This window comes from Falco biarmicus, chromosome 7 (genome assembly GCF_023638135.1).
Source record: "Falco biarmicus isolate bFalBia1 chromosome 7, bFalBia1.pri, whole genome shotgun sequence".
NCBI lineage: Eukaryota > Metazoa > Chordata > Aves > Falconiformes > Falconidae > Falco > Falco biarmicus.
In genome coordinates, this window is record NC_079294.1 from 40708319 (window position 1) to 40733242 (window position 24924).

The 24924-nt window shown below is 47.0% G+C and overlaps 1 protein-coding gene across 3 annotated transcripts; it reads left to right on the plus strand.

Annotated features, from left to right (window-relative positions):
• Positions 1 to 8465: 8465 nt before the first annotated feature.
• Positions 8466 to 23362, plus strand: DACT1 (dishevelled binding antagonist of beta catenin 1). 3 transcript variants are annotated; one of them, XM_056347237.1, is made up of 4 exons: positions 8466 to 9015; positions 11204 to 11336; positions 12939 to 13094; positions 15531 to 23362. In XM_056347237.1, exons 1-4 carry the CDS (start codon positions 8674 to 8676, stop codon positions 17276 to 17278), a joined length of 2379 nt encoding a protein of 792 aa, XP_056203212.1. In that variant the 5' UTR covers positions 8466 to 8673; the 3' UTR covers positions 17279 to 23362. The 3 variants fall into 3 exon arrangements, with proteins under 3 accessions (XP_056203212.1, XP_056203211.1, XP_056203210.1); XM_056347236.1 differs by having other exon boundaries at positions 12939 to 13001; positions 15417 to 23362; XM_056347235.1 differs by having other exon boundaries at positions 8467 to 9015; positions 15417 to 23362.
• Positions 23363 to 24924: the final 1562 nt, after the last annotated feature.

A 24924-nucleotide genomic window follows, 5' to 3' on the forward strand; every position in this document is an offset into this window, starting at 1 on the left:
TTCTTTTCTCTTGCACGTTTGCAGTTGCCTGGGTTGATAGAAAATGTGTTCTTCCAGGACAAAGCCTTCATTAAAGAAGATTTAAAAGTGACATTTCCTCTTAAGCCAACTTTGATAAGAGGCTCAGTACTCAAAAAATGACGGAACAATGAAAACAACAGAGATTCAGGTACTCTTGCAGGTCAGTTTGCACCTGAATTCAAAGCCAGCCTTTTATGCGTGGCAGTTTCTCAGCTCAGGTTTTAAGTCTCAGAGACTGACAGCAAGTCCCTCCGGAGACCTATCTGTTCCGATTCAGACCCTGCTGTTTACATGTCAGGGGTTCCATGACTTCATACCTGACCTTCCAAGTTTTATGGGACTCACTGATGCAAAGCCTGGAGCCAGTGACACCTTCCTTCCTCCAGGCACGTGCCTTAAGCAATAGGAAGAGGTCTGTGTTTGTTCTCCCTGGCACAGTGGAAAAGGAATTATTTCAGGGAGAGATTTATGTTGGTTGTTGGTTGGGTTTTTTTTTTGTAGTGGTTCCTTGACCTGTTATTGTTATACACTAAATGAGACTCACTCCTGTTAACCCTCTGAGTATGGAAAACCAGCAGGGAGGCAATGTGTGGAGATAAAGCTGAAAAGTTTAGGCTAAGTTCTTAAAAGCAAAATTAAGCTCTTAGATGCAAAGAATGGGAGGGTGAGATGGTGAGAGCAAAGTGGTGCACCTAGCAGGCCATTACTACCACAAGATCTTTTAAGCCTTCTTCCTTTACATGTGACATTTCCAAATAGCAGGGGATGGTACACCTAATCTCTTCTGCCTCTGCTGCTGAAGGCTTGCGACCTTGGTTGAGTTACTTAGCCCACCTCAGCTTGTCCATATTCAAAAGAAGGTTAAAAGCCAGATCATAAAACGTGCTGTTTGGCACACACAAGATGCATGCAGGTTGTCTCGGTTTCATATTCAAGGGCTATTTTTCACTGGAGGTGGAACTGATGTAAAGGGGCCTTTGTCCAAGTAAGCATCAGCTGAGGCTGAATGAACTCCTTTAAAGACTGTAGGGTTAGAATTTGCTGAGGAAAAAACCCCACCCAAACCCCATAAAAGTCCTTGCTGTTGCTGTCAGATCTGTATGAATTAAAATATGTCATGGGCGCAGTTTGATCTTGCTCAGCTTTCCATGGTGTGCAGGGAGGCTTGATTGGAAAGCCTTCCCATGAGCATTTCTGCCCAGCTCCAGGCTCCCAGCGCATGGCTTGCTTCAGCTGAGGGGTCCCAAGGCCATCCAAAGCATGCAACTGCAGCCAGCTCTGCCTTTGTTGCAGGCAGTTTGAATGCAAATTGTACTGCAAATTATGTCCTTTCTTCTGGGAAGGGTTTAGTGCTTGGAGCATGAACCTCTCTGGTCCTGGGTTGAATGCTGAGCTGTGGCTGTTTATGGATGTGTGGTGAGGTAGGTGCAATGACTCAGCTACCAAGGAGAGCATGAAATGTGTAAGCGTGTTTGGGATGAAACATTTGGACCATGCAGCTGTCACTATTATTACACTTCCATTGCCACCCATACATTAGCTGGCTAGGTTAGCCCTGTATGGGGTAAGCGTTCACCCAGGCTGAAATGGCGCTACTCTACTGCATAACAAGAGGGCTGTTGCTATACTTAATTATAGCAGCAATGTTACCATGGTTTTGCAGTGTCCCCAAAGCCGAGCTGGCACCAGCATTGCCTCTCTTGCCCTGTGGGGCTTTGCCTTCTTCCTCCCTTATCCCTACGTGGGTGTCTTGCTGCTGCAGCACAGGGGGAAAGGTGGACTGGAGGTGAGAGTCACTTTATCCTTCTTCCTCTTGGCAGGCAGCTGGAGTAGAGTGGAGATGCTGGGCATGTGGGGCTGAGAGGGGAACTCGGGTTTTACTGGGGGAGCAGATGGTCTTAGCAATATGTAGGAGCAAGGGAGGCCTCAGCAGCACAAGTGGTCCTCTGTCCAGCTGCCACGGGTGGCTGTCTGAAAGCTGAATCAGGGGTATGGGTAATGGCAGGAGGAAGAGATCTGTTAGCCAAGCACAGGTGTGGTGGGTCTCCCTTTCCTGGTAATCAGGGATGCGTGTGCTTCTCTAGGGCAGATCGAGTGCCAAAGGCAGGGGGAGAGGAGAAGGGAGGACAGCCAGTGGTAGGGCTGGGTATGGCCTTTGTGCAGACTTGCTTTAGTAGACTGACTCCCCACTGGAGCCTATATTCATGTGGGACCTGAAGAGGATAAACTCATGCTCAGTGCACTGCTGTCCCTTGAAGAGTCTTTTCTGATACTGATATGTCCATGTCTAACCTTTTGTCAAACGCATCTCATGATGGAGAAGCTTTCTTCTCCTCAGACTGTTCCGTTTCCTTCTGTTGGGAATTGTTCCCAGGCTGTCTAAATCTCAAGCTGTAAATTAAGCCCATCATTTCAATTCTTCCACTCCCAGTGTCTGATTACTCACAATTCAATAGATATTCTTCTGCAAAGACCATGCTGGTGAGGGCTGTTCCCAGCCTCATGTGCTGAGGTGAACAAGGGCAGCATGGCTGCAAGAAGACATTAAACTAAGCAGAAGTCTGTGTCACCAAAGGTTAGGCATTTTTAAAAGTAAATATGAAACCCGGGCTAGGAGTAGAAAAGGAGTTAAAGAACATCAGATATGATATTGTAAGGATGAATCAAAAGTAATCACAGCAGAACTCAACTGACATCATCTGCTTGGTGATGAGGGAGAAAAAAAAAAAAGTGAGAAAGTGTCCAGCTCTGACTTTCATTTGAACAGTGTCCATGAGCCTGCGGAGGGAATGCAGCCCCCGTCAGTTACCATCCCAACATGATGTATTAGGTGATTTGTTAAAATGCTGGTAAAGTTTCTTTATGGTGAACAATGAGGAGGATAGCTTCGGGTTCTGCTTCTTTTCAGCTGTGAACATTGTGGGTGACACTGGTTTGTTTAACTTCATGTCCCCCCATCCCCCCCCGCATGCTGTCCTTATCAGACCCCTTCTTATCCTTAAAACAGAGGTAAAAATGAAGCTGATCTTGCCCAGCTTTCCACCCTTTCCATGCAATTCTCTTGCATGTCTTCCCTAATCTAGGGATGAAAAGCAAGTTTTACATCTTATTTGCTACTTTGATACCTGATGCAGAGAGTAGGCGCTGCTGGAACGGCACTGGGATACCTCGGGGGGCTCGGGGCTCACCAGCCCTCCTGAGGCTCTGCACTGCTGTGGCTCCTTGGCTAAGCAGAAGTGGCTTCACGGCCTGGGGGAGCACCACACCATTTGAGGCAGCAATGGGCAATTCAAAATCAGTCCTCTTCCTGACTCAACAGATGGGCTGCTGCCTGCAAAAAGGAAATGAATCTCTTTGCATGGCTCATAGTCTGACAGGAATGTCTGGAGAAGCTCTAATGTCGCTTCCCCAGAAGCAGCTGTTGTCTGTGTGCTCTTCCATGGCCTCCTGGGTGACTTGTTTTGCAAACAGTCCATCCTTCCTTCCACATTCCCTCTGGATAGAGCTTTTTGCTGGAGGGTTTCCTGCTCTTGTCTCTTCGTTCCTGTACAGTTTTGCCTTCTCAGTCATGCCAGTGCAACTGCTCATGCTTAAAAAGTGAATCGCTGAAATATCTGGGTTAGCAAAAAGGAAAGAAGAGGTTATTTTTAACTCAAATCAGGGTAGCAATCTGCTTTCCAGCCATGGTCCCTGCACAACTGGTGGGATGACGATCTGCAGCAGAGGAACAGCCAAATGTAGGAAATGCCCAAACGAACAGTCAGGAGCAGGGAAAGGGACAGCATCGCTGTCCTCCCCCATTCCAGCATGTTTCCCCTCTTGTACATCAGGTCAGGGGAGTCAGACCATTGCAGTGACCCCATGGGAAATGTCTGTCCCTTCACCTAGCACACGTGCAGTGGCACTGGGAGTGAGGGAAAGTGGGACTGTGTCTTTTGATGGGAGACCACAGTCAGATCAGCTTAGAGTAAGAGGAAACAGGACCCTTGAGGGACCTGATCAAATTGTCTATGGTTCCTAATGTAGCAGTCCCTAGCAGTTTTTGCCGTAACAATACAAATGTGGTAATGTTTTGACAGGCTGTGCTAGTGCTACATTTAAGGAATTTGGCCTCTGTGTCTTGTTGACAGCATGGAAATGTTTTAATGCTGTACAAACACAAGGAAATAAATGTAGGCTGCAGAAGAATGAGAAGAATAAAATGCATCATAACTATGCTGCAGTTACCTATCACTCAAAGAAATTGGTTTTGTTTTTAAAAAAATGGAAACACTGCCAGGATATTTTGCTTCAGTTTAGGTTATTTGCTAAAATTATTTGTGGTTAGTAATGAGCGCAAGGTTCACTTGTAATAATAATGTAACCATGGTAATATGATAACACAAACTGATGTCAGTCTGATTTGCTGATAAGATTTATACCCCATTATATTATCCAATGCAATTAAGAAATGCTTAGAAAATTAACATTAAAATAGATTAAAATAAAGTATCAGAGGCATAGTGACAGCTGTGGGTCTTATGCATCGTCCTCAAGTGGATTTTTCTGAATAACGTATCACTCTGCCTCCGATGGGCACAATTGCTTTCATTTTACAAACAGAGAATTGCAATGTTTCTCAACTTCTGCAATTTCCTGCACTAATTTTAGTGTGAATGGTCACAAATGAACCTAGGAGAAGTAACAACTGGCAATTGGCCTCATTTAATCTAAACTGAATTTAATGATCAGCAGGGGTAGAAAAAGGAAAGACAAATGTATGCGTTGAGATGTAGGGGTTCACTCCCAGTGGGAAGGAAATTAATGGTGAGGTGAGGGTCCGAAACTCTTGCCCCTTGCCTGTGTGTTTTGAATTCACTGCCCATCATGCCACGCACTACTTTCTCGGGGCCCCTTTAATATTCCAGTGGCAGTCACCTGCTGTTTCTTGTCTTGTAAGCTCCATGGGGCAGAGACCACCTCTTTATTCCCTGTCTATGAAATGCAAAGGGGACACAGCATTTCTGCCACCTAATAATACAATCATAAGCAATGAGCCAGGATAATCATAAAAGATGAGACATTTTATAACCGCCTCTGTACCAGACAGAATTACACCTCTCATAACATCCTAGCAACAGAGCTCCTCAATCATCATCTCTTCTTCCCCTGAAGATAACTCACTGCCTCCCCTCTTGTGGTTTCTGTGTTTGAGTTTAGGGTGGGGAATCTGGGATTATTTGGTTTTGGAGAATTTCAGCTGATTATCCCAGTGAAGGAATAGCAATTTTACAAAGGAGTGTAAGAGCAAGTCCCTCAGCAGTTGCCACAAGCTAGGAGAGAAAAGGAAGAGTTTTGGACTCAGAGATTTTTTTTCCACATGAGAGTTCTATTACTTAGCCCTAGCTAAGAGTTTTGAGACGTTTGGTTTGCTGAGATAAAGGCCTCCAAGGGTTGTCCAGTCAGAGCTAATCTGGGGACTGGGGCCTCCCTCTTATCTCAGCCTAATTTTTCACTGGAATGATTGACTGCATTGTAACCAAGAGGACCAGTCTTAGTCTCTTTTTCCTTCTGTGCTTAAAATACCTGCTTTACTTGAAGACGATACCTAGCCAAGGCACCCTTTCCTCAAACTTCTGACCTTATTGTCCTCTTCTGGTTCTGTCTTTCATCTATATCCCACCACCTATGGCTGGACTTTTCCTCTTGCTGTTCACGGACTTGATTTTGTGGCTTTCTGAACAGTGTCTTCCTGGGTAAACTAAAGGGACTGTATTTTATGCTCATTCTCTTTAGTCTTTCTGCTGCCTTCAAACCCTGCCCTTCCGGGCTCTCCCTCCCCTTGTCTCCATCACCTGCTGAGCTGCATCCTAGTTCTTGAATAGTTTTCTGTGGCCCTGCCCTCACTTGCAGTGTCTTAGGTCGTCACATCTTGGTTTTCTTCCATTATTCACATAATCTGACATTTCTTGCTAGCTCTTCACTTGCACATCTCCTTCTACCATGCTGTCCAGCCTCCTAATTCTCATTGCTTCTCTGGCACCTTATTATTCCTTCGTCTGTGGGGTGAAACCTGAGTTCCTCTTCTTCAGATTCCCCTTCCCTTCCTCTTTGATAATGCTAGCCGCACAGTGACTCTGATTCAGTGGAAGCTGTAGTCTCCTCTCCACGTGATATAAGTAGTTGACTGTTTTGGCAGTTCTTGTGTTTCTTTTCCTTCCTGGAACTGTTGCACTGAGAAGGATGCACACGGAAATGTCAGCAGGGAATGCAGGAGATAAGCAGCATGTTATACTCTTCAGAGTGGAAGAGGTGACTTGGGAGGGAGGAATAGGACTGAAATCTACCAAATGATAAGTGGTAGTAATGACTGAACATTAAGACAGATTTTATTTAGCACTGTAATTTATTTTTGAAGTAATGCCTACATTGCATAGTGTACAACGGCACAGAAATAGTTGAAATAGCTTTGCATAAATATTGCATGAAGCTTTGTGTACAACTGCATACAAGGCACAGAGCTACTTGCAAAGTCTGGCTAAAAAAGGTGAAGAAAAATATGGGAGCTCTCTGCTTCCATGTCTAGAGAGCTTCTGGTACCTCCTTGGGAAAGTAAAGCTCCATTGCAAAATGGCTTTCAGCATAAACATGCTCAGAGGGTGCTGCATGCCAAGGTCCACACAGGAGAGAAAGCCATGGAGCAGGTTTTTGGGTCAGCAGTGGTGACCTATAGCTTGCGGGGCAGGGGCTGAACCTACTTCTGGGCCTTTTATGGGCCCAGATGCATAAAATGAGTGGAGGGACAGTGGTCCAGTACGAGACTTGGGTTTTATTTCCAGTTTTGCTTAGTAACCTCAGTCAATCCTTTGCCCTTGGGGTATCCCTCATTCTTTCAGTGTTTCTGACTTCCCTCTGCAGCTGCAGTTTCATGATCTCTTCAGTCTGGCAGGAGTGACAGTGCTCCCCCAAGAGTGGCTCTGACACCTCTGGCTTATTCCTGTGCTGCCTCACTTCCCACCTTGTGCAGGCACACACACCTATGTCTACATAAGCAGCTGGGACAGTGTAGCAGGTGTGGATTTACGGAGCAGTATGGCTGCACCGAGGAGCAGCCAGCCACGCTGCAGCTATTTCAAGGGTGTTACTTTGGGCTAGTCGTGTTCTTGTCGAACAGATGGAATGGCCATTAATGAACATCCCTCAGTGGCTGGAGTGCTTTAGGTGTGCTCCCTTCTTCTGCTTTTGTTTTACCCCTCATCAGCTCAGTTCATTTGTTCTCAAATCCCTCTGTGATGTGAACCACAGCAGGGTAAGCCAGAACAAGCTAGAGAGTTCGTTCAAAAAAGTACTCTTAATCCAAACTAAAATATTAACATAGATGCGCTGTGCTGACACGGCTGTGTGGTGAACCAGCTCTGGGAAGAGTTCAAAGGCAAAAATCAATGGAGCTAGCTTTAGCTTCGACCGTCCTCTGAGCTGGTGCATGTGGCCTCACCTGCGTTTGGACTCACATTTGGGAGGGCTAATTATAAGCTGCAGGAGGAAAATGGATCTCCTCTTGAGAAAGCACTATGCATCAGTTTAAGGCAGCTGTGAAATAATGATCCGTATTAGCTGCAGGCTCTCAGAAGAAGAAATACCACCTGTAACAGATAAGGTGAGTGTACGGCACACCGCAATGTATTGTCTACTGCAAAGAGCATGGGAGCAGGGAAACAAATTTCATCTGAGACCTTTCAGTACCACAGACGCTCATACCCTCCTGAGAGCAGAGGGAGAGCAGGAAAGGCCATGTCGTTATGCTCATGATGTCTGTGAGAGCCGCTGGACGGCAGGCTGACATCTTTTCCAACAAACCCCATGCTGTGAAGGGCTCCCTCAATGCTTTCTTCTTCCTCTTCCATATCCCCCCCTTGGCACATGTCTGCAAATCAGTTCTTCCTGTATTTCGATACTAAGATTTTTCTTCAGCATCTGGATTTGCTCCCCTCCGCCCCCGCCTTTCCACTGCTTCGCCATTGAAAACTTAATTGCAGACCCTTTGCTGCAACTAGTCTACACGCTGTTAGGAAGTTCACTTCATTACGGCTTTTTTGGCCAGTCGATTCAATGGGGCTTTGAAGCAACACTTTGTCTTGACCCTTGTGCCTACAGCGTGCTCAGCACCCTGGTGCAAGGACTGTCCCGTCCTCCTCTGCTTCCCACCTTTCCCTACCCTCTCCCTCCACCCTCGCCCCTTCAAGCCGGGATTCCCCCCGCCCCCCCCCCCCCGGTGCATCATTTCGGCTCCAGTTTGGGACGCGTCGGGCTGTATGAGCAGCACGACCCGCACCGCGCTGCCGCCGGCCTGTGCGGGGCTCCGGGGGTCACCGGCGAGGGGAGCGGGCAGCACGGCCGCCCTCCCCCGGCCCGCCGGGGGACGATGGAGGCGCGGGCTGGGGGGAGGAGGAGGAGGAGGAAGGCGACCGCGGGCGTGGAGCCGCCGCCGGGCGGGGAGGGCAGAGGGAGGGAGGGGCGGCGGTGGGCGGGCGCGGGGCGGCGGCAGCCGGGGAGGGAGCCGGGCGCCCCGCGGCCCATTCGCGACCGGCGGCGACGGCGGCGGCAGCGCGGGGCTCGGCGGCGGTTGCCCCCCGCGGGCAGGGCCTGTCAGCGGCGGCCGCCCCCTCCCCGGCGATGAAGGCGAGCCCTGCGGCAGCCGCCGCCGCGGCGGCGGGGCCGGGGCAGGCGGGGGGGCCGCGGGAGCCCGATGCGCGCTGGCGGGAGAAGGGCGAAGCGGAGGCGGAGCGGCAGCGCACCCGGGAGCGGCTGGAGGCCACGCTGGCCGGGCTGGGCGAGCTGGAGTACCTGCGGCAGCGGCAGGAGCTGCTGGTGAAGAGCCTCCTGCTGCGGCGGCCGGCGGGCGCGGGGCCCGGGGCGCAGGGCGGGCGCGGGGAGCCGCCGGGCGAGGGGCCGCCGCCGCGCAGCCTGGAGGAGAAGTTCCTGGAGGAGAACATCCTCCTCCTGCGGAGGCAGCTGGTGAGCGGGGGGGCCGGCTGCGGGCGGCGGGGCCGGCTGCGGGCGGCGGGGCCGGCGGGGTCCCGGCGGGGCGGCGGGGGCTCGGCGCGGAGGGGCTCGGCGGGGCCGGCGGGGGCTTAGCGCGGAGGGGCCGCGGGTGCTGCCCGCGCCGCTGTCACACGCCGCCGCGGCGGTGGCGGCCGCCCAGGTGAGGCGGCGGGGAGCAGCGGCCGCGGGGGGCCGGGCCTCCGGGGGGCCGGCCAGAGCGGTGACACCGGCGGGCGCTGCCGGCGTTTCGCTGGGGGGTGTACCGTGCCCCTCCCGGTTCCAGAGCCAGGCCGGCGGCCCATCGCCATTCAAGGCGTGAGCGGCGCTGCCGTTGCCTTGAATGGAAGTTGGGAGCGAGCGCCTGGGTCGCAACCCGGGAGGAGGTAACGAGCGTTCCGGCGCGGGCGGGATCGGGCCCCCTAAAATAAGGGATGCTTTTGTTGAAGGACGCGCTGTGTAGCTGCTGTGGGAAGAGATGGAGGGCGGCATGAAGCGGCAGATCATTTTTCAATGAAAATAGCGTACAGCTGTGCCTGGCCGTCTTTGTGCGTGGCTCAGCATTTGCTTTCACCCAAGGAGAAGTTGGACTGCGTGATTTTTTTGCTTGATTTCTTCTTTTCCCCGCCCCCCACCCCCATTTTTTTTCCCTTTTTTTTTTTTCTTCTTGATCTTTCGGTTTAGTTAATTTAGAATTATTTCCTTCTGTAGAAGCTAAAAATAAACGATGCGTCTGCTGAGAAAGAGGCTGGCTGCTAAAGAGTCGTAGTGAAGGACCAGGGAATCATTACTCAAAAAAACAAACAAACAAAAAAAAACCAATCCAAAAACTCCCGAACCCAAACCCCCCCCGTGGATTTGTGGTAGCACTTTTAATTTGTGCACTTGACATTGCAGATTGGAACCAGATGCGGTGCTCGCGGGGGGAGGGGGACACCGGTGGCAGTAGCAGGCGCAGCGAGTTACCGCTGGAACCCATCACCTCTGGCAGTCTGGCTTCCAGCCGGCTCCCATTAGAAATGGGGGACAAAGACCTGGGATCGCCCCTTTGGTTCTCCGAGGATGGTGTTAAATGCCAGCACTTCTTCAAACGGCCTCGCATTTGCTTTCCCTTTGCCTGAGGACTGGCCCACCCCAGGGGAAAGGTTGTCCTGGATTTAATGGGTTTAGAACGAGTCCAGTTATGAGCATCAAAACTCTGCAATGAGCGTATCAGAGCACCGCAGGGTGCTGATCAAATGATGCACTTAAAAAATAAAAGGGGGGGGGGGGGGGAGAGAGAAACCTTCCTCCTGACTCCCCCACTTTCCTCAAAGCCAGAACAATTAAAGGGTATGCAGCTGAACAGATGATGGATAAGCAACATTATAATACACACAGAGAAACTGATTGCATTGACCGTGGGTTAATGAGTGCCTTACAAAATCATTTCTTACTGCTTATTTTATGCCATCAAATTACCTTCATAAATAGCCTTAAAATTCATCTCACAGCAATTTTATACAATTATAATGGGAGAAGAGGAAGAATTACTCTTCCTTCCTGCTGCACTGAAAAACTAATAAAAGGGCTGTGATCCCAGCTCTGGGAATCTTGCTGTCTATATGGCAGACTATAAGCTCATAATGTGCAGCAGAACAAGGTGGTTCCCCCACTACAGGCACTTGTTGGCAGAGCTGTTTCGTCCCTTTATGTGAACAGATGTGATCTTTGACTAATGTCACCGTGGTGGTGAACATCCCCTATTACAGTGGCAAAGCTGTCTGTTCGCTGAAGTGGCCCGTTTCACGTGCACAGGTCTGGTTTGACCGTATCATACAATACAGCATTGTTGTTACAGCTGTGGTCCCGCAAAGGGGCGAGGGGCCCTTTGCCAGCATCACATCTTGGTCTTCCCAAATTGTGGAGCATGCTCCTTATGTAGAACTGGCTGGAAGAGGCTGGAACGAAGTGCCTGCGTAACTCTTCAGTTAAATATTTATCCAGAGCATCTATCTAGAATTTCAGAGCTCTGTTCTGTTTTGTTTTGGTTTTTTTTTTTTAATAAAAGAATATTGACAAGGCATTTTTGCGATGCTGAGATGGAGAAAGCTGATTGTCTTTGGAGCCCCTTCATGTCTGCTGCACTGAATGAGCTGATGTTGTTTGTCTTCTTGTTTTCCAGAACTGCTTGAGGAGGAGGGACGCCGGCCTATTAAATCAGTTACAAGAGCTAGATAAGCAAATAAGTGATCTCCGCCTGGACGTGGAGAAAACGACGGATGAACACCTCGAGACAGACAGTCGTCCAAGTTCAGGTGAGGCAAAATGGGGCCTCCCTTGGCACCTCGAATTAAACTGGCTGTAGTTTTCAGTACTACAGTAGTAAATGTCTATAGCGTGTTCACACTCTGATAATTAATGCCTACTAGCAAGTTTCACCTACCACTGGAAAGGTTGCTGTTTGTAGGCAAGATATTCAGAGGAGCATTTCAATTTCAATTAGATTTTTAGTGTTTGGGGCATTTTTAATTTTTTTTCCAAGGTCACCCACGAATTAGTTCAGAAAGTTCTAATTCTCCTGCACATTAGGAAGGAGGCTACAGGAAAAATGGTGAAAGGAAACACTGTCAGCAGGAGGAAGATGTCAAAATTGATCTTAGAGCCAGAAGGGAGTACTGAATCAAACAATTTGATGGGGGACCACATATTGCATTTCATCCCATTCTAGCTGCGTTGAAGCCAGTAAGTGGTATTTAATAATGAGGAACCTTTCCTAGAGGCATCTAAACTTGTTCTGAAGACACAGAAGTAGAGAATCCACCCACTTGCAATTGTTAAAACCGTGGTAGTTTCTAATCTGAATTCAATTTGTTCCAGCACTGATTTTTTTTTATATGCTTTTCTCCCATAGAGTAAGGTCTTCCAGTATCCAGCTTTTTCTCCTCTTGGAGGTGCTATACAATGTAATTCCTGACTTTCTTTGATGAGCTAAACAGGTCAAGTTCATTAGGTCATTTGTTTTAAGACATTTTTCCAAGCTCTTAAATAGCTTTATGGCCCCTTTCCAGTTTTTTAGCGTTATTATAAGCATGCTGGATTCAAGGACCAGGCACACCATTCCCAATGTCTTTCTTACCAGTGCTGTATAGACTGCTGAAGTAATTTCCCTGCTGCTATTCAGTCTTTTTGTACATCCAACAGTCTCATTAGCTTTTTTTGCCATATCATTAAGCTTGATTGAGCTGCTTTTCCACACTAAGTCCTTTCCAGGATGCATCCCCATTCTGTAGCCATGACCTGCATTCCTTATTCCTAAATGTACAATTTAAATTTTTATTATGGTATGTCATATTTTTCTTGAGTAGTCCAAATTTACCAGGAAATTATATTTTCTGTGTCTGCACATTATTTACCATTTTTCTTCTTTCATGTCTTCCACCAATACTATATTTATCACCAGAACTTTGAGGAAAATAATGGATAGCATTGGGCCCAACACTTGGTAGAAATTTTGTAGTCAAGTAATAGCTGGAGAGTCTGTCTTGGAAGTATAATACACTGTTAAATGAGTGGGCTGTCAAACACAGCCTGGATCCTCTTGCTAAAGTCTGAAAACCCCTGTAAAGGTTAAAACCCCAGCCGCTGTACAGGTTAAAGAAAAAAAAGTTCAAAATTTCATACGCTAAGTAAAGTTCTGCTTTTTTACTTTTAAGCGCTTTACTTTTAAATGGAATCCTTCATAGCAATAAGGATATTACTAAATTGTACACTGTTTTTTTGGGTGACTGAATGAAATCCCATAACTAATTGCAATAGACTAAGCCAACATAAACATCAGCTTGACTGCCTTTCTAGGGACACAAATGGTAACTTTGTGTAGACATAACTAATATAAATCCAAACTCTTATTTTTATAGGGTTTTATGAGCTGAGTGATGGAGCTTCTGGATCGCTCTCCAATTCATCTAACTCTGTCTTCAGTGAGTGTTTATCCAGTTGCCATTCTAGCACTTGCTTTTGCAGCCCTTTGGAGGCAACACTGAATATCTCAGATGGACGCCCTAAATCTGCAGGTATAGTAAAAGCAGGTCGAATACATCATACTCCAGGAGGTGGCTTTGGCTTTGGAAATACTGCCTCAGGAGTATCTGGGTTGGATTAACCCTTCTTCCTTTCATTTGACTTACTATGCTCTGAAAAGGTACCAGTGCCTATCATGTACATGGGTCATGAGGCGGGACTGTTTGCCCTCCGCTAGTCCAGCCTTACATGTGAAAATGTCCCTCTAAACACGTGAAAATATGACAGCTGCTCTACCCAGTAGAGGGCAGTGGTAACTATACACATAAGCACATTAGTTGGCTAATTTCTCATGGTTTCCTTTAGAAAAGCATTTTCAGCAAATAGCAATAATTAAAGACAGATCACAGCCATGTCTTCATTAAAGTGACAGAGTAAGGAGCTAGCTACAGGTTTTAGGAGGTCAGGCTGCATGTCAGTCTGTTTATAGCAGTCATTTTGTCAGTTCTGATGGTCCTCAACCCCCAGGTGACCATGCTGAGGTGTGTCCTGCATTTATGTCATATAAACAAATAGACATCAGGAACAGGGAAAAAACAGGTCTCTTTGACAGAGACTTTCCCTGGACACTAGGCTGAAGATGCAAACCTTAATGTGTGAGGTTGGTTAAATAGGAAGCCTCCTTTGTCTGTTGTCCAGATAGGACACCTACCTCAGTAGGACTCTGTGATCGTTACTGGTTGCAGACATGCTCATTCAAAAGTTTTAGTTCATTTTGGGTTGTGGAGGATGCTTTTAACCATAGTATTTCCAATTTCCGTTCTGCTCTTTAAGGTTAACTTATAGTGATTTGTTGTGAATCAAGGACACAATAATTCACGTTCTTCTAACTCTGAAGTGGGAAAATACAGCCTGGGATACATTCATACTGAGATGCTGAGAAGTCCTCTAAGTTATCCTTTGAGCAGCTTGAGGTAATTTAATGTACCCCATTGTAAGGTATATGTGATCTTCATCGGCCATACATAAAAGGAAAAACATACACAAGGAATTCCAGCTGATTGCGTAGCTGGTTGTTTTCTGTATACGTCATGAAAACCTAAAATTTTCATTATTCATACTGTCTCACTTTAGAGATGAAATTTCACCAACTGGCATGTTTCAAAGAAGTCTTTTTGTCAATGTTTCCAGGCATCGATGTAGAACTTAGGAAATGTGGGAGAACTGTGAGGTGATCTGGAGGAAGTTCGTGCTCCTAACTTCCCTGTTCTTTCTCTCCTGTTCACACATGATATCTGTCAGGTCTGAGAGACCTCTTTTGAAACAAGCCTTAGATAAGTGACAAGCACTGAGCATTCAAATTTGAGTACCCTGTCTGAAGTTTCTAGCCTAAGGGTAGAAAACAGGACTGACAGTGACCTAGAAGGATCATTTAGATTGTACCCCTACCCAAGTAGACAAGGGCAACATAAGCTTGAGAAAATAATAATCTTAGGTGCTTGGACCGAAGCCCTGCTCCTAAGGTTGCTTACCTCCCAAGTAAGTGCCTTAGCCATTAAGTCTGACTCATGCATCTTGAAACGCACTGGATTTCTCTTACAGAACTCTTTGCAGAGCTAAGGCTAGGATGTCAGCTGGATTGACCTGCACTTCTTGTACTTCTATGGAAGGCTGAGCCTGTTTCCCATTCTTTAACACTTTATTGCTCACAAGGAGCATCTGTTATTGTTATTAGCATTATTATAATTATGAAATAATTATGATGATAAAAACAATAGCAATGATAATAATAACAACAATAAAATTAGATCTGGAATTTTTTTTGTGACCCAAGGTATGCTTGAAAAAATTTGGAAGTTAAATTTGTCAATAAGCTGAAAGAATTCATTGGTGTCTTGTCTATATTTTTTGTTACTCTGGATTTAGTAAAGTAAAATATAAGATTCATATGTGCTGAGGCCAGCAGCGAGTTTTACAGGTAGCTGTGTAACGTATAATCATAGGAGACCCTTACAGACTTCTGGATGGCTTGCAAGTGAAATAGGAAGCTCTTAGCAACCTAGGCACAGATTTGAGACCAATGTAAATGTTGTCATTAGGGCTGTGATTTTTTTTATTATTCTTTTTTTAACCGTGTAGTCATATTGGGGTAAATCCTACATAGCTGCAGTTACAAAGACACCCACAGAAGAATAGTGCTGCTTTTGTATTGCTTGAATCACATCCCTGGTTGCAAGGTTTCCTCTGAACAGCGCTGCTGTAGTTGAAACATTGCATCGTATGCGTAGATGGGACCAGCGTCCTTGGCAGCACGTGAAAAACGTAGCAGAACTGTCCCTGGCAGGCTCTCTAAACTTTTCTAAAATGCCTTTCAGATCTCATAGGCTGGATGGACTATAATAAGGAAGGCCAGCATGAGGACCAGACCGCAGGCTCTGTCTGTCGCTCTTTGTCCACACCGCACTCAAATTCCCTCGATGTCGTTGCAGATGTACATCCAAAGTACCAGTGTGATCTGGTGTCTAAAAATGGGAATGACGTCTACCGGTACCCCAGCCCACTCCATGCAGTAGCTGTGCAGAGTCCCATGTTTCTTCTCCCCGTGACTGAAAACCCCCAGCGAGAAGAGGAGAGGCTTGGTTGTGACGTTAGCGATGTTTGCGCTGGATCTGAAACAGACTCTGGAAAATCCACTAACACCTTTGTCCCGCAAAGCTCCTGGCTGGCGCCGTGTCCTTCCACCAGCAAGAGGATAGACAGTTACATCTTAAGCCTGGTTCAGAAAAAGACTCACGCGGTAAGGACTAACAAACCCAGGACGAGTCTCAATGCCGATCCCACCAAAGGGATCTTGAGGCATGGAAGCATGTGTGTCAGGCAGCCTGCTGGGGTGGTGGCTCATGGTAACGTCGTGAACCTGAAGAGCTCCAAGCAAGCATGCTTGCCTTCTGGTGGGACCACTGCTCTGGACCATGCGGCACCCTCCCCATTAAAGCAGAGGCCAAGGGAGCCAGCCAGTGAGCAGCTGGAGAGTAGGAAGGCACCTTTGCCAGCAGCTTTCCCACCCGCCACGACAAGTGAACTTCAGAGCAAGCACCTGTCACGGGGTGTCAAACCGGCACCTCCAGAGCTCAGCCGCAACGCAGTGGCTGCAGCGGGGGATGTCCCCAAAGAGAACGGTCAGCTCTTTGCTGCATCTCCCAAAGAGAGCCCGGGGAAGCCCGTGGTGCTGCAGCCGGAGAACCACCGGGTCAGCCAGCCTCCCAAAAAAGTCCTGCTGAAGAGCAGCTTGCAGGCGGCTCGCTCCTCATCGCCTGCTGTTGAGGAGAGGCCCGCGCTGGATTTCAAAAGCGAGGGCTCTTCCTCCCAGAGCCTGGACGATGGGTTGCTGGTCAACGCCCAGTACATACCGGCCCAGCAGCAAAGCATGAAGCTTCACAAAGGCACCCGAAATGTCAAGATTTTGAAAAGCTCCGTGCTGAAACACAGGCCCCACCTTGCCAACGGGCTGGAAAACAGTGTGCAGACCTTGCGGGAGAAAACCAAGCCTGTTGGCAAGAAGTGCCGCTTTCCTGATGAGTTGGATACAAATAAGAAACTGAAGAAACCCTCCTCACGGGGGAAGAGAGGCAGCAGCTTGCAGCAGGAGTCGGGCATCCCAAGTCGGCAGGCTGGCCTGCACAAATCCGCCATTCGGTCCCATGGGCATGGCCGAGAGGTCGTGGTGGCCAAGCCTAAACATAAGAGGGCTGACTACCGCCGGTGGAAGTCATCGGCAGAGATTTCGTATGAGGAGGCCCTACGGAGGGCGAGGAGGAACCGGCGGGAAGGTGTGGGGGTCTACTCACAGGTCCCCCTGCCCTACGTCAGCCCATACGCCTATGTGGCCAGCGACTCGGAGTACTCGGCGGAGTGCGAGTCCTTGTTCCACTCCACCGTGGTGGACACGAGCGAGGATGAGCAGAGCAACTACACGACGAACTGCTTTGGGGACAGCGAGTCAAGCCTGAGCGAGGTGGAGTTCGTAGGGGAGAGCACGACAACCAGTGACTCTGATGAGAGCGGGGGCCTTATTTGGTCTCAGTTTGTCCAGACACTCCCCATCCAAACAGTCACAGCCCCAGAGCTGCATGAAAATGCAGCAAAGGCCTTTGTCAAAATCAAAGCCTCCCATAACCTCAAGAAGAAAATCCTTCGCTTTCGGTCGGGCTCCCTGAAGCTCATGACAACTGTCTAATGAGGTGACTCGGTGGAATGTATCTGCTTCTGCTTTCCGAAGCAAGGTGCTTTTGTGTACATATTTCCACAGATTTTTTTTCTTTTTATACAAATATTTAAAACTTAAGGTAAATTATGTCACTTGTCTTCAGAACTTGGGTGGATACTAGTGCCTTTTATGTGGAAATTAAAGACCGTTATACTTGTTTTTAAAAAAACAAAACCATAACAATGCCATTTCAGTGGTGAACAGCCTCCAGTGCATGGTGTCAGAAGGCTTTGAAAAAAGGCTGATGTTTCTGGGAATGGATCTTCCTTGCCTAGTTTTTCCAGTTCTGGGTCTTATACAGGATATCAACAGCTTAAGGTCATAAGTTTTTAGGGGATAAGGGGGAGGGTATGTGGGTGGTCTTCATGTTTTTACTTGTCCCTTTCTGCTGCTCCTGTTGCCACATCTGGAACTTCTTCCTCCTGGCCTTTTTTTGGTTGGGTTTTGTTTTTTTTTTTCCCTTTTCTTGTTGATTCTCTTCTTGAGACTCACCCCTGTCCTCCCCCAGCCTTCCCCCACCAGGAAAGGGCTCCTGTTCAATCTCTCTGAGGTTAAGTCATCTTCTCTGGAGTGCACTCTGCTCTAATCTCCTGGGAGTCCCACTCCGGACGGTGGTGGTGTTGAGAGTAAACTGTTGGAGTAGCTGACCAAGGTGTAGTAACTTCAGTATATTGTGTAAAACTGCTTTTGAAAAAGAAAAAAAAACCCATATGCATGTCACGTGCATGAGTATCAGTAGTTTAAATATTCCTGTTGATGTCCAATTTACTGTACATCATCAATGGCTGTTTTTATATATATATATCATTGTGTAAATTAATATAACACATCATATGCTGTAATAAACAGTCTGTTTTAATACTTAAAGTTTGTTACATTGATGCAGACCCAGTCAGTGGTTTTATATTGACTCTGTCACCACTTAGATGTCTCCGATGTGACCTGTTAATGTTCTCTGCATTTAACCATGCAGGAAACGGAGTAAGATTAAAATGTTGCTGGGAATGTGACTTGTGCTTTGAAGGAACCGGATTGTCACGGCTCCTCTTGTTCTTTCTGTAACTTGCATTTTTTAAGGACAAAATGGGATTTAGGAGCTCACAGGCATTTTTTGGTTGTTGCTTACAGGCAGCTCGTGTTGCGGAGCAGATGGAAATGTAATATTAATCCTCCTTGCTGTCAGGGTGCTTGCAGACTTTGGTTGGTACAACATGGGGGCAGATGGTAGGTTTCTGTAACCAAATAGATCTGTGTAATGCAACAGGTGTCCCTCTGAAATGTCCAGGAAATAAATCCCCAAGAGCTGTGTGCTCTGGAAGCTGGGCTGGGTGGAGGAGAGCACAGACTTGCTGTCCCTGGTGCCCTCTTTAGGTATGGTAGCTGACTGCTATCACAGCCCTGATAAGGTTATGGAAAGAAGTGACAATTGTGTCACCCACTGGTCTCTCTCAGTTTCTTTCTTCCCATAGGACTGGAGGTGAGTCTGCCAACAAAGGAGAAAGGAGCTAACTGTAGACAGCATTGCTTCTCTTCGCAGCAGCAGCTTTGAAGCTGCCTGGTGGGAAGGCTGGAGGTTTGTGGCAGGGCCCAGAGGCTGGGCTGGTTTCTGCAGGTTCATCTTCTGCTCTGGCACCCTTGAAGTGGTGGACGTACAACTGGTGTGGATGCTGTGACTGCTATGAATTTCAGGGATATGTGTACAGCTTGTCCATTCCATAGCAAGGTCTGCTGAGCAGACACCTTCCTTTGTGATGACTCTGTGTCCTTTGGGCTGTCACCTACCTGAAAGGCAGAGGGTTTTTTCTCAGTTTTCCTTGCATTGCAAGTGTGGCAAGGAGATATCTACCCAGAATTAAATGTCTCATGGAGCATCTTCTGAGACAGTGGTAAATTTCTAAGTGGCAGATTTTGTTTTTTAATCTGCAGTGTAGCAAACCCCTACGTATAAAATATGTTTCTCGTATTACTTTTTTTCCCTTTTCTTAACAGAAGAATGTCAGTTTCTGTGAAGGGGTCTTGCAGTATGGTCACAAGGTTCTGCATTCAGTGACCCAGAAAGTCCTTGTACTTCCATCTCCCATGAAACAGGAAAAGCTGTAACTGGTCTTCTCTGGTCATAACTCTCCCATGGCTTTACACATGGAAAGGCAGCTTATATCTGTCTATGCGTAAAATGTTTATATATAATATTTCATCCAGAAATTACTGGACAATGGCTGTCACTGCAGAGAGGGGAGAGAAGTAATGTTTGTTATTAAACATGGCATTACTAAGGCTAAGCAGCAACTTAGTGCATTCCCCTTAATAACTGATGGGTGTTATATCAAACAAAGGGAATGTCAAGAAACTTGTCGAAGCTAGTAGTTTCTTTCCTGGACTATCTCTTAATCGTGCCACATAATCTCTCTTTGAGCGAGAAAAACATGCAAATCCCTGTAAATCTCCTCAAAGTGTAGTGGGGAGGATCTTCAGACATGTACTCTGTCTCTTTGGCTGTAAAGTAGCTGCTGGTGAGAAGACAAACCAACCAGTGGCTTTGGGATGATGAGTTTTTAATTGCACATTGTCTTGTCCCAGGTGAGGGAAGCTGGTTTTCAAAAGTGAGCTGCTGAATAGTTTCTTGTTAGATAATTGAGTAAAAAAAAAAAAAGAAAATGACCACCTAAATATTGTAAGACTGTATCAGATGCAACCACTGTATTCTGCAGTACTTGTGCTGAATAGTTTAATAGTTTAATACCAGACAGGGAAATGAGCTGATGCTATCTCCATCTTAATTGCATCCAAGTCTTTTCAGTTTGGGGAAGGAATTTTCCTTTTCTTACATGATTTAGGTAAGCATCCAGAATCCTTTAAACAGGCCTAGTTCTTTCTACAACAACCCCCACCCCCACCCCCACCCCTACCCCTTCCTTTGTGTTTTTTTTAAATAGAAGATCTTTCAGTGCTGGAAAAGTACTTGATACAGTCCCAATACACAACACACATTCTCTTCTCTGGTTCTGATTTAGGAAACACATCGAAGTTAGTAAGTTTTTGCAATGTTAGGTTGAAAAACATCTGCTAATCTTGGAGACCAGTTCAGTATCTGGCACTTCTTTAAGCTACCTGGCTTTCCAGCTCCACAGCCTTGAGGCCTTGCCAGTATATTTTTCATAATGTTCATGTTTTAATTATCCCCAGTGTTTATGATAGTCTTTGGAAGTTTGAGGCGGGAACATTTCTCTTCATTGCACTGGGGCCTATTTCAAGGTGAGGGCAAGTTGAAGAGGTTTGGGATTAGTTACCCCTGTGCTCCATATGTAACTGAGTGCGGGAAAGTACAGAAAGCATATGCTTAATATAAAGGACAAAGGCAGACAGACCCCTTTAGCTGGATTCCTTGCAATTCAGGCTATATAGTGTTGCTGCACACCTCTGAAGTACCATCTCTCCCGCTGCAGGAATCAGTGCCACACACCCTCTGAGGTGCTGTCATCTGAAAGGGCGGAGTGTCACTGGGCTGTCTGCCTTCCAGGAGGCTTTTTGGGTCTGTCTTCTGCTCCCTAACCCCAGCCACCAGCTGTGGGTCAGCAGATGACGAAGCGAGCTGTGTCCGGTGTGTGCAGGGTCAGTGAGGCCCTGGCATTGTGCCTAGATGTCCCAGCTGTGGTGTGGACCTCATGCTTGTCATGAGAAATTTGATGTGCCTGTGGCACAAGGGTTTGGACAGCTGGGTTTGAAGGAAGGTGAGAATGGAGAGTCCCGTAAATGGAGTCATCTAACCTTGACTCATCTGTATTTCCAGGAGAGGCTGAAAGAGGAGGTGTTTCAGTCTGATGCTTAGCTCAGTAAATTGGACTGGGCTAAACAGGGTCCTCTGCAGGTCTCTGCCTCATTTCTTCTAGTACTCTTTAAATGATCAAGGCCACTGTCAGCACTGCCAGTTTCTTTAACCATCTGGTGAAGTCCTGCAAGAGCTTTACTAGGACAAGTGATAAGCACCAGTCCCCCAGGTCTGTATTTGACCTTCCATAGCAAAACCCCTGCTTGCAAAAGAGCCTGCTGGTCCTAGCCCTCTGCAGCTTTCCATGTCCTGGAGCTTCAGAGGGAATCTGTCCATCCCTTGCAAGTTTTCTTCTGGCTTGAGGTTCATCCTGGGTAAGGACAGACAAAAGATTCTCCATGAGTCCTGTGCCTTCACTAATCCCAAATCTCTCTGTCTGTTGGCTCAGAGCAAGGTCGGGCACTCCTCAGGTGGCAGCTGGCAAAGCCATCCTTGAGGGATCTACATCCCTTCCTGCCACAGCAGAGCCTTTTATTAGCTGCCATCACCACTCGGGGGATGACTCGCCACGCCGGGCGGGTATGGGTCTCCCTCACCCTGTGATTTTTCTCATGGGAGGGAGCAAGGACATGAACATTTTGAGGAAGCAGAAACAGCTAAAGACATTTTTAATAGCTAACTTCAGTATCTAGTACATATCTTTTGGAGTAGCTAACAATAATACAGACAACTGAGTTGCTAGTACAAAAAACCTGAACCCTTCTCAGCTCTTTGCAGTGTCCTCTGCACAATGCAGAGAGGATGCAGAGACTGCAAACTGGTGGAGACCATTCAGAAACCTCAGGTCTATCTTTCAAACTTGCCTTTCTCCTGAGTTTTTCTGAACTTGCCAGGAATTGTGCTGAGGCTCCTTGCATGGCATGATGTTTCTTTCTCTAACTAAACGGTATAGATGGAGCACTGTGGTGAAAAACAGTTGCTCTGGAGTTTAAAAAAAACCCACAATGCTGGAATGAGGGGAGACATACGGAAACAAGTGGGAGATTGGTTTAAGAGGGATAAATAGAAAGTGCTTTTTTACACAGCGGGGGATTTTCTGCCACAGGAAAGGGCAAGACAGATACAGTATCAGCAAGTTCAAAGGGGTTAGAGAAGGTAGGGAAGGATGTGTGCTCTACCATCCCCAATGACTGTGGGTGCTAGGAGGCATGTGGGGTGAATGGACTGCAAATAGTGGCCGGGCTTGCGTGCTCCCCCTAAAGACTTTTCCTGCAGCCACTGAAGCACCATTAGCTGGAGGAGATGCACCATCCTGCTGACTCAGCAGGCCATTTCCTGCATTCCTAGGATCTTGGTGCAGCTGATGGGCGTTGTCTATGCAATTGAATTTCCTCACTCTTTATTTGGCCTCCCAACTGCTGCTGAAGACAAGTGTTGCATTGCTTTGCAAAGCGGTTCACTTTGCAGGCTTGGCTGCTGGTGGCATGCATTTATTCAAGCTATGGACATGTATTTCTGGCCACTCTTGTCCTATGGCAGAATAATTTCATCCACCCTTTCACTTGGGCAACCTGTGCTGATGTCCTCTGTTATGGTGAGCGTCGTCCCACTGTAATGAGAACACTGTTATGGACATAGTCCCTATGTTAGTCTACTGTGTGAGTCACTGTTGGGCAGCAATTTTACACCCTACAGTTTCTTCTAAACTGTAGAAAAAATTGATGACCTCCAAACCAAATGAACCATCCTAGTGACAGAATGCACCTACTGCACCTTGCCTTGCGACTTTGCTGTCCTTGGAGAGCTTTTTCTCTCCCTCTGACTGTCTCTACCTTTCTGCTTTTGTTTGAAGCAACAGAGCAATCTGGAAGTGAATCCCATGGTCATCTGCACTTACTGCATGTTGGTTTGGACAGCAGAGCAGTTTTGGTGGAAGCTAGCTAGATGCCTCTGGAATGCTAACCCAGACAGTCTACTCCAGGGGCACAGCAAATGTGCTTCTACCTGGACAGGGACATGGGAGTCAGAACCAGTGACGGCTCCCTGAAATAGCTTCCAGTCAAAAAATGTGGACAAGTTTGGTCCAAATGACATTGGAGACTAGACTAAATCTAGGCTGAAGTAAACACTTGAACTGTGTATATTGTACCTGGGGGGACCTCAGTTTGGATCTGCTCTGTTTGTGCTGAATGACTTGTTAATGTAAAGAGAGCCTCTCAATTAATGGCCTTTGTTTCCATGTTGTATTCCTTTAAGATCAATAAAGTATATTAACATTAATAACTTGATTTCACTGAGCCAAGCTCTGAAAATCTGGCTTTTGTTCTTTTTAAAGGAGTTGGAGTTGAAGGTCCTGGGAATTAAGATTTTTGTGACAATACTGAAGGAAATCTATATGATTTGGACTCTGACCTCATGATGTGATGGCTTTGTAAGCAAATTAGGTGTTTTCTTCCAAAAAACATTCAAGTCTTCTGCCGTCAAGGGCAGGAAGCTGGAAAACTTGCAACTTGTTGAAAAATATGTTCCCTGTGTCTCCTTGTACACTGTGAGCCTCGTGGCTTCAGAAGTGAGATTTTCATGAAGAGGAGGGGAAGTATGAGGTACAGGGAGGAGAAGGACCTAATCAATCTTAATCTCTGAAGTACTCATGCAGTAAGTGTTTAAGTATGTGATTAAGCCCATTCTTACTCAGCGAAGCATTTCAGTGCATGCTTTGGGTACTTCGTGGTTGGGGTGAATTAAGCACACACTCAGGAATGCCAGTGGATCAAGGTCTCTAAGCTCATCTTTGCAAGCGTCCTACGTCTGTTTGTACAAGCTGTCCCAGTGACTTCCCTTGGCTAATGTTGGAAAGACTCCCTGCTCTCCCTGTATGGTGAAACTTGATTCAAACTGTTAATCTGAACTTGGGAGAAGCAGGGTCTTGAGTCTGTGCTTTAAGCAGTAATAGAAGGAAGTGCTTTTAAAGGAAGAGATGCATTTGTTATTTGTTGTATTTGAGGGCACTGAGCCAGAACCACCTAGAGATATATTAGAGTGAATGTACTTGTGCTCTGTATCAGTAGCAGGACTTTGTGTAAGTCCTGGGAACGGCACTCGGGAACAGAATGACCCTTTCTACCTTCACTGCTTGCCTTGGATGTCCAGGTTTACCTAGGAGAGTGATGCAGGCAGGGAGGGCCAGGCACAGACACCAGACCTGCAGGGTCTGGAACAGCAGCCATTCATGTGCCTGACTAACCTTACTTGAACCCCAGTTTCAGGCAGTGGGATTGGCAAAACAGTGGGATGTCTGGGCTACCCAGAACTGGAGACAGAGCTAGGAAGTGCAGAGAGGGTGACTTTGCCTGGCTTCAAGAAAAGCTGCGGTTTGACTGAACAAACAGTAAGCGCAAGGGAAGGGTTAAAAATTTGTCTTCTCTTCCCAGACACATTATTTACAGTGGGTTGGTTTCCTTTTGGAAGGGCCCACTGTAAAAGGAGACGTTCCCAGCGTTTCTGTGGGTTTGACCTATATCACATTACAGCTTTCTTTCCTGGACTCATGACTGACCCGATTTCCTGAAGTTGTTCCTTCTCTCAGGAAGGTGAACCCAGGAAGGAGTAAGAGTTTGCTAAAAATCCAGAGCCTTGGAAGGTGATGAATCAGGGTGATTGCCTTTTCTCTCTAGACATAAGGTCAGTCCTCAGCACTGTGTCATGCCCTATATCTCCCAGTGCAGGGCAAGGGCTGGGAAAGGAGTGGGAGAGGAAATCCCTCAGGTTTGATAAGAAAGCAGTCTGTAAATCCTGTTGGAGCAGCTTGCAAAAGCCATAGCATCAACCTCAGGAGCAGTGCCTGTGCCTC

What these genes read in the sequence shown, in the direction of transcription:
- DACT1 (XM_056347235.1), top strand. Translation starts at nt 8,674, where the DNA reads ATGAAGGCGAGCCCTGCGGCAGCCGCCGCCGCGGCGGCGGGGCCGGGG. An exon ending in AGACAGTCGTCCAAGTTCAG is followed by an intron (nt 11,337 to 12,938) that starts GTGAGGCAAAAT and finishes TTATTTTTATAG; the next exon opens with GGTTTTATGAGCTGAGTGAT. An exon ending in TGGACGCCCTAAATCTGCAG is followed by an intron (nt 13,095 to 15,416) that starts GTATAGTAAAAG and finishes AATGCCTTTCAG; the next exon opens with ATCTCATAGGCTGGATGGAC.